Source organism: Micropterus salmoides, unplaced genomic scaffold (genome assembly GCF_014851395.1).
Source record: "Micropterus salmoides isolate LMB-PRFRI ecotype aquatic unplaced genomic scaffold, ASM1485139v1 Ms_hic_scaffold_9, whole genome shotgun sequence".
In the NCBI taxonomy this organism is placed as follows: domain Eukaryota; kingdom Metazoa; phylum Chordata; class Actinopteri; order Centrarchiformes; family Centrarchidae; genus Micropterus; species Micropterus salmoides.
In genome coordinates, this window is record NW_024044681.1 from 33883998 (window position 1) to 33896386 (window position 12389).

At 38.5% G+C, this 12389-nt stretch overlaps 1 protein-coding gene across 1 annotated transcript; it reads right to left on the reverse strand.

Annotated features, from left to right (window-relative positions):
• Positions 1-320: 320 nt before the first annotated feature.
• kptn (kaptin (actin binding protein)) lies at positions 321-8609 on the reverse strand. The gene is given in 14 exon segments (XM_038709284.1): positions 321-648; positions 1351-1524; positions 1982-2117; positions 2233-2296; positions 2384-2488; positions 3891-3997; positions 4492-4565; positions 5253-5331; positions 6525-6579; positions 6658-6742; positions 6842-6861; positions 6864-6923; positions 8271-8355; positions 8357-8609. Coding segments are annotated over 14 exon segments (1287 nt in total). The 5' UTR covers positions 8474-8609; the 3' UTR covers positions 321-522.
• Positions 8610-12389: the final 3780 nt, after the last annotated feature.

The window sequence follows — 12389 nt, forward strand, 5'->3', positions numbered from 1 at the left end:
CATGTCTGTGCTATATTATTGGTTCTGGTGTTCAGTATTAAAATCTGTTTCACTATATCATTTCCACACAGAAATAAAAAAGAAATATGCTAATAATGCACTTCCAGTCCAGTTCCCCTTATTTCTGAAGTTCTCTGGGTGTCACCATCCTGAGACATTAGTCTCAGAAAGATTGAATAAAAATGAAGTTTGAATTAGAGATAAGTTTAATAATCCCAGCCCTAATTAATCTAATCTTCCTAATCCTAACATTCTGAAATTCAATATGAAGTCAAATTAATTACACAAAGGAAGAAAGCAACAATAACATAGGCAATAAATACCCAACACACAACATCATTTATTATCTGCAAATGTACATTATCTACAGCACATCACCTCATAGCTTAATGTGAGCTCTTCATTCAAATTTATAACTTCTTCACATTACACCTGCAAAAAGGCAAACCCTGCAGTCTAAACAATTGGGACTTACACGTGTAAAGAAAATGCACTGTTTGTCTTAGTTTAATGACGTCTGAGCTAACACTCCTCTTTCTGCTCAGTGTCTTGAGCTTTGGCTGAGTCCAGTTCAGAGCCGGCGGTCAGCGCTGACACCCTCTGGGCGAGCCGCTCAAGGACCAAATCAGCAGTGCTGGTAAGAGTATGCTGAAAAGACAGGGAACAAAATAATACATCAAATGAGATATACAGTATGTAAACAGATTTCTCTGTTGAATTGATTTGTGCAGAAGAAATATCAGCAGTGAGCTTTGCTATAGAAATGGTACAGGAGTTGTCTAGTACTGGATGCGTGTAAGTGACAAAGCTGAAATAGTGCATAAAGTGAGATATTTTTTGTTACATTGCAGATTATGGCAATCATTTTTCTTTGGGGTTTGTTAGGGTTGTTGGCCAACTTCTCAGTGATGGAGAATGATGCTACAACAGGCATCAAATGATGACGGAAAACCCTAATTTAAATACAGAAAAGCAAATGTAAAGCATTTTATGAAAGTATTTGGTCATTATGTCTTTATCAGATATTTGACAATTACAGGCCAACACAGATCAAGAGGACACAGGAGACAAAGGAGGCTAAGGGCCTGCAAAATCTCTCAAATCTCATCAGTTCTACTGCAATTTATCCTGATGGCCAGTAGAGGTCAGCAATTACAATCCACCTCTCCATTAGAAAAAAAAAATCATTTCTCAATTGTAGAGCATGCTTTTATGTTGACTTAGTCAGCAGATGAGCTATCTATTATACTGAATATACAGAACAACAGTAGGATCAATAGCAGAGAAGCACCAACCCTGACAGGAAGCTACAATGTAGCTTTTATTATGTCACTGTAACAGAACTGTCACCTGTAAGATATGCAGTCCCTTTAGTGTGAGGACGGCCAGCTCTCTCAAACCGTCCCCAGTCAAGTCTAAGTAGATGATGGACAGCAAAGGACTCTTGAAGCTCCGCCTCCACTGCAGCTGAAACTGTCCATCTTGTCCTCTCCCTGCTGGCTGGAACTTGTAACAAAGGAGTTCCTGTATGGGAGAAAGGCAGATAACCACATCGGTCATTCTAATCAGATGCCTGAAACGTGACAACAAACATGTCCTATGTCTTGTTCAAGCGTATTCAATTGATCTGGACCTACTGTTTAGGTCATTTTACCTATCCATGCCTGGTATACCTTCTTCCTCTGTGCCATAGAGCTCCATTTTTATAAAAATATATATTAAAAACACGTTAATGAGCCTCACTGTTGCACTGGCTGACATGTCAATCCCACAGACATCATCCTGCTGCTGTGAATGTCTCTCTAGTGTAGAGTGGCAACGATTAATCGCATAATTAATTAGTTGTTGACTATTTATAGATATTTGACTGAAGCAGTCAGAAAGTAACTTCATGGGATTTTTTGACAATATGAAAATCTAGACTATCACCAGCTTTATCCTTGGAAGTACTATTAACCACCATTAATAGAGGAGCTCTGACCTGCCCATATGTTCCCAACAGCACCTCCTTCTGTCCGTCAAAATCCAGGTCAATAACCAGAGCACAAAGCACTGCATCCCACTGGTCACTCTCTGAGAGGCACACAGGGCGAGACAAGCCTCGCTCCTCAACATCTCTGAGAAAACACAGACGCGCAAATAACACACTGTTTGAACACATCCTGGACTCATGTTCTCAACCACAAATGCACCAAACCATTTGATCTCTTCACAAAGTTATCTGATTCTGACCTATAAACAACTGCCATCTCTATAGCACTGGTTACCAGAAGGTTGTAGCTTTCCATTTCCACCCCTGAAAAAGAAATTACACAGTCAAAAAACAGTACTTTAAAATCATAGGGATACAGGTCTTAAGATGTGAAACAGAGCAGTTACATACTTTTCTCTCCACTGGGCTGGTTGGGCTCTGTATGGCAGCTCAGAGGAAACAGCAGCACTGTAGAAATTGGACTGTCAAACTGGAACCGCCAGCTCTGCAAAACCTCTGATAAAATACAATATATTCATGATCACTGCATCTCATGGTTATTTAATATAGAACCAATATGGAAAATATATAAAAGAGGTACATTTTGAAAACCCCATCAGAGAGGGGTCCTCATACTCAAATTGACAAAATAAGATATTTGCCTCCAACATGGATTTCTCAACACACACAGTGTGAAATTTTATGCACTATGTAGTGCCCTCAAAAATTCCCACAATGGAATTAAACCAGTAGCATCCATAGCATGTTTCAAGTCTCTGCTAGCAATCCCACAATTCAATGCATCACATTTTATAGATGCAAAATGTACAACCATGACACGGGTGTAAATAGTTTGTTTAATGATCAAATGTATGATGGCTGAATTCCATTTAGCTGCTTCAGTTTTAAGATCCCAGTACTGCATATGTTGGCTCACTCTCACACTGTCGTGGCTTAGAGTGGGTTCAGACAGAAAACAGCACAAGGGGCTGTGTTGGTTAGGGTGCGATCCAAGAAGTCCTGTTTGAGGAAAATAAATGTTTTAAAGGCTTATCAGATGCCAGAACACTAAACAACGGTCTGTAATACAAACACAGACAGGATTTTACAACTATCTTCTCTTTCATCATAACAGTCACAAGATAAGTAGAAATAACAGCGTTCATGCTGGAGCCCCCTTCATGCTGGCACCTCCGCTTGCACCATCAGACTGGCTCCGTGCAAATGAATCAGAGGGCTGCATTTTTTTCCACACAGAGAGTCTGAATGCAGCCTTACTGGGGCACTTGAATAGAACATTGTTAATGCTATTAGTAACTGATTTTCCTACTATGATAACGGAAAATGTTTGCTGTAAACAAAAGCCTATAGTTAATGAGTGAAGGAGCAAAAATGGGAAGAACGGGAAAAACAACTTATTCCAACTTGGGACTGTTCACCCATTACTCCAAGATGGTTACCCCCCCACTGCTAACCTTGTCGCTCCCCTATCAGGCCTGCGGGGGGGTGTACATGCCGTGCTTGAATGACATCGCTATGACTCTCCTGTTGTTTTGTTTGCACCTGACAGGGACAAACTCCATCTTTATCTTATTAGAATAGTAAAGTGACCCCACATAATTCCCACCTTCAACCTTGGCAGAGGTCTTAAGAGCCATAAGAAGTGAAACCACCTCTATGCAGTGCCTTTAAGGTATACTCTATGCATACTACCCACTTAAATAATACAACATAGGAGTCTGGCCAAAGGCACAGATGTGTTCAGCGCCCCTGGAGGAAGGAAGGGGTGGCTTCACTGTATTCCTCAATCACACTCTGGAGGTGAACTTTGTGAAAAGTCATCAGATGTGCCATGTGACAGTGGCAGAGTTGAACCGGTCTAAATCTCAGAGAACCATTAATCTGAGGTCTCCCTCACCCGGTCCTGTCTGGTTGACCACAGCCAGTCCAACGCAGCCGTTCTGACAGCCAAACGCTGAGAGTCGTCGGCCACCAGCTATACCCAACACATCCAGCCATAGCACACTGCATGGAGGGAGGGCAAACACAAGCATTAAGCACATACATGCAGGTACATTTTGTTCAGCTAATGTGTTGACACAGACAGCATTGAAACATCACTTTTTTGCCTTCGGCTCATATGTAATATTAATGCTGATGATTTCCTACTTCCATCCTCTGTATATTGTCTTATCGCATTATTGCCAGAAAACGTTCCTCTTTTCTTTGTCTATTGCATTTTATATTTCTGTCGTCCTCTTTTGTTACTTTTCGTTTTGCAGTGACATGGTTGCTGTTGTGCTTTCTACATTACAGTGTGCATTTGTTAATGAGCTATGGGGGGATTTAACTTTAACATTCTCTTATATGATAAATGGAACAGTCTTTTGAGTCAAGATTTGAGAATAAAGTAAGAAATATCATGAGACTGATTCACACAGAGAGAAAAAGAGTGATTTACACATCACACGCAATCAAACAATGACAGGTACAGAGCAAACAGAGCACAAGGGACTAACTTGCTGGGCAGTTGTTGTAGTTCAGGGAACAGTCTCTCCACTGGCTGCTCTTCAAACTGGTGGAGGGAAGCGTTCTGTTGGAAACAGGAGAGTCAGGCTGATGTTTTTATGTTGATGTTGCATGATGTCTCATCTTGTTTAGTCTCTCTTGCTAGGAAAACAGTTCATCCCTTTTAGTCCACAAGCACTGACAGAATAATGAATCTTGTTGTTGTCAACAGCTGTTTCCGAGGTCAAGGATGCACTTTGAAACTCGACTTTTAAGCCAACGTGGGCAGAGAGTACTTCAAGTGAACATCTATATTACCATAACAACTGAGCAAACTGCATCTACAGGAGAAGATCACGTGATGCGACCGAAAGCTCCAGAACAGCTTCTAAACTGAGGTACGAATATTTTACTTTATAAACTTTGACTGAAAGTCTTTACACATAGAAAGATAAGACAATAATAATGGACTGGTCTTTTGGTATATTTAATTGTAAATATATTATAATATAATTTATTAATTTTGAAAAGCAAAACATGTCTATAATGTCATACTTGGACTGATACATGTAATTAAAAATACTAAGGTATCAAAGGTACTACACTTCACTACTACACCTGACAACATATACTCACATAAACGCACTAAATTACATGCATACATTTATACACAGATCTACTGATAATGGAAAGGAACAGATTAAATCTACATTTTTAAGTTTTGATCAAACACACACACACTCCCTCAAGTTCATCCAGTCTCTGATCTGACCTCCTTGTACAGGTGGATCCTCTGGTCATGACCGCTGAGCAGAAATACAGTCTCTCTGCCTCCATCCTCACACTGCACTCTGACAGAGAGAGAAAAGGCTGCTGACATTTACTATGCAGATACACTCTGTCATGCTTTCTGTCAGACAGAAGCTGCTGACAATATATCAGCCGTCAAGACACTAAAGCCCATTCTTGAGTACAAATATTTATTTCACACAAAACTATCAAGAGTGGAGCATTTCATATGAATAAACCCTTAGACAGAGAGAGGCATTAGATAATAATAGTGGTAACTGTAATTCATTGCAGCAATAAAAGTTTCAGTAAGACAAAAGCACAGCATAAAACAGCACAAGAATATATATATATATATATATATATATATATATATATATATATATATATATATATATATATATATATATATATATATATATATATACACACACAAACACACACACACATATATACATACACACATATACACACACACATATATATATATATATATATATATATATATATATATATATATATATATATATATATATATATACACACACACAAACACACACACACATATATACACAACACACGTTTGACATTTGAACGTATTAAGTAGTTGGAATTGGTAAGTTTCTATTTGTTAAATCTATATAATCAGTTATGACATCACAATCACAATGTGTTGTTGATGTAGAGCAGAACACTGCAGATAATGGATATGTGTTACAAGCCATGATAAAGGTGCTTTTAGGACACATTGTACTTTTTTATATCGTATCATTGAGTCTATAAAAACATTTTCTATTGACAAATAGAAACACATAATATTCAGTTATTTATCATTGACCCTACATCCAATCAATCTACCTGCTATAAAAACCATGTTTTATAACCACAATCGGACACTGACTGTAAACATTTGCTATAGTTCTATTACAACCGATTACTACGAGAAGTTAAGTTTGTGTACTGCTTTGTGATGATGTCACTCTGCTCGGTTGTACTCGTCACTGTAATGTGAGTGCAGTATTTTGTCCATTCAGGGGTCCAGTACAAATGGTGATTAAATGTTTTCCTCACAACTGATTGATCAGGAGTTGGCTACATGCCCCGTGCAGGTTTGGCCTGCAGTACTAGTTACCATGTGAGCTATCTTTGTGAGGCTGAAAAGCCACGGTGAACCTGAGAGTTAGCTGCTAACTGCCTCTGCACTTGTATTTTCATCAGCTCCCATTGTATCACAGCCCTGCAACAGCAAACTTACTCTGTGTGGTACAGCTGGAAGGGCGTGAACTGCAACTCCAGATTCAGGCAACTCTCTGTTCAGAGACACACACTACCATCAGCATCTGAAACATCTGTGAGCACCGTACACATCAGGACACTGCTTCACTCACGTGCAATAGACTCTAGGTTGAACTCTGAGCCAGGCTCATAGTCACAGTAGATATTCAGGAACGGTGTGGCTTTGTCACCAGAGTCCTGCAGGAGTTCAGCCATAATTAACAATGCTTATATAACTTCAGAAATGATTTACAACCCTTATAGTGAACTATACACATGCTCTGACAATTAAAATACCTTGACGAATGTGATTCCCCCACCAGGCCTCTTTTGGGTAGAGACTTGTTGAAGGCATCAATTGATACAATCTCTGCATCAACTAGATAAAGAAGACAGGATAAAATCTTTGTAGCATCAACCAACAACACAGCTGCAGCACAGCTTTCAGGACTCAATTACTCTGAGTTACAAAAACTGTATTACTAAACACTGATTAGGCCCGACTTGTTGGTTTAGTCAGATTACTTGAGGCAGAAAATACATTTTAATTGGAATTTGTTATCTTTCATACTACCACACCACTTCATTACAAGACTGATGGTTGCAGTTGAAAATCAGTGGAAGAAGGTAAAGTAAACGTGGTGTTAGTGTTGTAGTACTCGAGACCGGTCTTGGTATTGAGACCAGTCTTAAGACCACTTTTTGATGGTCTTGGTCTCGTCTCAGAGTCAACCGCATTTGTACTCTGTCTAGTCTCGGTCATGGAGAACCCAGGATTTTATTTCAAGACCAGTCAAGACCATAACTTTGGGAAAATCAATAAATTGCATGTGCATTGTCTGATTTATTTGTTAAGATCCTAACTGTGACTGGATATAAAACGTTTTGCTTCAAATTCAACCAATAACCCTGATTAAAAATGTTACCGTTAACAACTGCCCCCCCTCCCCACGATGGTAAACATGGAAAAGGTGTGTTGGATAAAGATGCTTAAGCTGATTTCAGCTCTTAGTGTTTGTATGTGGGTGTTTTAATGGGAATGTGGATCTTTCAGATCAATTTGAGAAGTACCTATGATCTCGTTCCACATTATATTGTGTGTCATGTAATGCGGGGAACTGGTCTTGGTCTGGACTCGGTCTCGCCCTCCCACGGTCTTGGTCTCGACTGGTCTCAGCCCCTAAAAGTCTTGGTCTTGTCTCGGTCTCGATAAACTCTGGTCTTGGTCTTGACTTGATCTCGGTTTGGGCGGTCGTGACTACAACACTACGTGGTGTAATAATTATTAAGTAACTGTTACAACAATCATAAACAATTTCAAATGTGTTTACTATCCAGATATATATGTCATCATACTCCACTACATTCGTCAGATGAATGTAGTGGAGTAAAAAGTACAATAATCCCCTCTGAAATGTGGAATCTAAGGATAAAGTAGCATCGATTGGAAATACACAAGTGAAGTGAAAGTACCTAAAACTTGTACTTATGTGCAGTACTAGAGTAAATGTAGCCTGACATCACCAGACTAATTCACATGCAAATGCAGCAGCTAGAGCAAATTAAACAATAATAAAACTGATTTATTCTTACCCTACACGAGGTCTGAACAAACTGAACACAATGTGGATTGCAATCGTTACATCATAATACACTCGGATTAATACTTCTGCTGCTTTGATCAGGTAACGTTACTGTCGTCCAGTTTTCCGGTGAGGAACATTACCTGGTATGTAGGTGAACTGAACCTCCTTGGCCACAGGTCGGATTTTCTGCTGCAGCTCCTGGTATCTGAAGCACAGCACCTTCCCCCTTGAGAGTGGCCGCCAGCAGCTCCTGCTCCCCGGCCTGGCACAGCCCGTAAATGTTACTCTGCGACGGGAAGCGGCTGAAACTGTCTTCCGCGAAGGGATACGACTCTCGAAGCATCCTGCAGGATTAACTCAACTCATTTAATGAAGTTCATTTTATTCTGAAGACATAAGTAGCCGGTATTTTTCTGGCTTATTCTCATTAGCCTTTAAACTATCATGAAGCAAAACATCCGGGTTTGGGAGGAGCTGCGTTCGCGTTTATGGGATATTTAGCATTTAGTGCTCGTAAACGTTCCAGCGAAGAGGGAGAAATGATGTTCCTGACAAAAGTGCTTTCACATGAAGAAACGTGTCTCCCACAAGTTGGCTTTCTGTTTCTTTACTGTTAATTTTTTAGCGAGGTTTTTCTTTGTATGGCTCATGTCTACCTCACTCATCGAAACGTTGCTCCGTGCTGACTTTAAATAATCATGTCAATAATCATCAATGGTCTTTTTTTTTTTCAAGTTAAAACAATTAGAATTCTTAACAGATTATCTCATTTTAGTTCTGTGTATCTTAATTACGCATCGACCGGAGGTTCTGAAACGCAACACGTTGATTTTCTACTTTGTGCTGTAAATTGATGACAGACTGGACGCATCTGGTGCCTGATCCTGCCATCTACCGGTAGGCTACTGTCTGACACATCTCAAGTCAAAGCACTGGCTTACTTCTTGAAAGGCGATTCTGTTATCAATAACCTGTTGCTATTTATCTCTTGTTTTCTGGTTGCATCCATCTCTGTTCACTCATTCTCTTTTTATGCACTTTATTTTCAGATAGACATTCATGACCCTGTCTCGCTTTAAGGAACCAATGTCATTTTTGAAGTATACTTACCACAGCAAACCTTCCAGATACAAGAGTCAAACATAATAGTAGGCCTACAGATAATTCTTCAAAATTGCAACACTGTAGGTGTTAAAATTATTGTATGTATTTAAAGTAAAGCACATGTTTTAGATTAATTATACATTTGCCAAACCAGACAAACTTTAAGTTCATAAAATGTTATCACAGGGCTGCCTATTCAATAACACCTTTACAGTACATCTACTACCAGATCAGTCAGATGAAAGACAGTGAATGTTTCTCCAGCAGATGTCAGTGAAAACTCACTTGTCAAGTTGTTGAACAGACTTTAGGGGAAAGCCATAGCCTACGTTGCCCTGCTGGTCAGCTTTATTCGGTTCAAAGATAGAGAGGCTATAAGCTGCAGCCCAAGTATAAAAAGGCTGCTGGATTTATAATAATGAAAAGCAGATTTATCCAATGTCCAATCCTACAAAAATTCTATTTTCAAAAAACAATTCATCTTTAACTGATAAATGCTTTGGTGTCCTTGAGAAAATTACAGTCCATACTGTGTACTGTGGAAACAATAATAAAAAATGTTTGCACTGTTTTATTTCAATATCAGCTTTCTTCTAGTTTTAAGTAGGTACATATGCACATTACTGCAAAAGAAGATTTTGGGTGAGTTTTGTTCCACCTGATCTGTCTTCACTAACAATTTAATGGAATTAGTTGGCTGAGATACCAGACAAATAAACCTGTCAGGACAGTGTTGTGAAGCCAGATTTATCCCTCTGAAAAAAGGCAACGGCGTCTCTTCTATGTCTTGAAATAGGGTTGATTAATTATAAATTGAAGTACACAGCTGTAAGTCCATTGAATTGAACCTATACAACTGATTGTAGCACACTTGGTATATTCCACTGCAGCAACAGTAAGAGTAATCGGGAGCCCTTTTACATTCACATGTGATGTGAAATACCTTTTCTACATTCTTTTAAATAATCAAATAATATTGCATCTTTATCACTATCTGCTTACATTCTGTGTCTTCTGAGGTGATTGCAACTTACCTTGTACTCAGAAAATCTGATGTGTGAAAAAGAAAGTAGAGAAGAGTAGAAAGAAGCTAATTAAAGAAATAAACATGTGATGCTGCTTCTATTTTTTGACCAGCACATGTGAAGAGGACGATGATAAAACTGGAATAGAGCAGTGGAAATTTTAAATGGCCAAGACATTAACCAAATGGTTTAGCTGACTATCAAATCAAATGTTTGCACATTCACTCATGATATTTGACATACTCATATATATATAAGGTGTTACACTCTTATTAGATGCACAATATAAAAGATTATATAGGGACAGAATGTAATTCCTGACTAAGTCCTTATCATATATCATTTTCAGTTTCAATAATAGAAAATGTATCAACATCTAATACTGTGTAATATATTACAAAGTCATAGCTCCCAATAGAAGAATGTAGAAAACTGACATCCCCATGATTTAAGAGAGTTTGGTTTTAAAAAAATAATTTATTTTAAAAAGGCTGGACAGTCTCTGTCAGGTAAAAACCTGAAGTGAAAGCATGAGTGAAATAGCACAATGATATAATTGCCGCCAGATGAAAAGCTTCTAACACACTTTAGATTTTTGCTTTTAAATTCAACAATTAAATTTAACACATTTTCAAAACCACATAGATAAAATCAAAAATAGCCTAATCATCATCAGGCAAAAAATATACACTTCCTCTGTGGAGATACACGAGGTTTTCCCACCCTGCAACAACAAGCAGCCTTTAGCAATGTCAACAATGTAGGTGTAGATAACCCATTCATCAGTTCAGTGGTCATCATTCTTGTTGTCTAACCATCCCACAGTGTGTGTTACAATGTCCAGGGTGTGTTGCTGGGGTGAAGCAGACGGAGGTGAGGCCCAGTGAGCTGCTGCTCCATATTGTGACAGTTCAGAGGTGGCGGTGTGCTACACCCCCACTTCTCCTAATGCCACCTGCTAATCCATCGGCAGGATTACTGTCCACTGTAATCACTCATCCTCCACACTGACACACCCCACCTCACACTGCAATTCCTGACTCACTCACACACACACACACACACACACACACACACACACACACACACACACACACACAGAACATGAACATACCTTGCATAAGAACTTTATTGTGGCAGTAGTTATATGGAATGTTAACCATATGAATCAGGTTTATCATCACATTCCAGGTATCACTTATAAGCTTTATCGACATTTTTTCTTTCACTGATAATAATAATAACAATATGAATAATAATAATAATGACTTTTCATACAATGCTTGAAGTGTTTCACAACACAGGACTAAAAACAGCATTACTGTAATTAAAATGAAATGAACAATAACAACAAGTATAATGTTTGCTATAATACCATGAAACATAGAAAATAATAACAATAGGAACACTTGAAAGCCTGATTCAAAAGATGGATCTTTTCTTTTTTTAAATACCATGGAAATTTGCCAATATGTGTACATTTACTCAAGTATTGTTCTTAAGTACAATTTTAAAACACAAATACTTAAAAAAACAAATACCCTGCTAAAGCATAATTTGTACTTTAGCAGGGTATTTCCATTTTATACCTCTACTGGTACGTTTCCAGTAGAGGTATTTTTCACAAAGAAACATGATGAGTTTATAAAATACTGTTTTTGGCTTGTGGCCCCCTTACCTAACTGTAAATAAAGTAGTCTAGTACCACCTCGACCAGCTATAACAGTAACATGACTGCTCTAAGACCGATGCATCAGTCAGATACTGGGCTGGAGTTTGCTGTTCTAAGATCCGGAGGGAGGGGTGAAACACTGCATACACATCTCAGTATCAACTCCTGTCACCTGACAGTAACACTTTGTCCCTCACACAATGACCTAAAGCAAAACTTACAACAAGTAGCATTAAAATATGTAACCACTATCTTTGAAGTATCTTTTATTTATTCATTTATTTAGCATGAACCAAGATTCCAGTATAAAAAAATCTTCATTGCATGGATTGCGCTACAGTATATGTCAAAGAAATGAATCAGAAGGGCTGGAAAAGGGTTCAGTATGCTTTATTTTTCTATGTAGCAAACTGCAGTCTAATTTGCAGTAATTTTTATGTTTTGAATATAAAATTTAA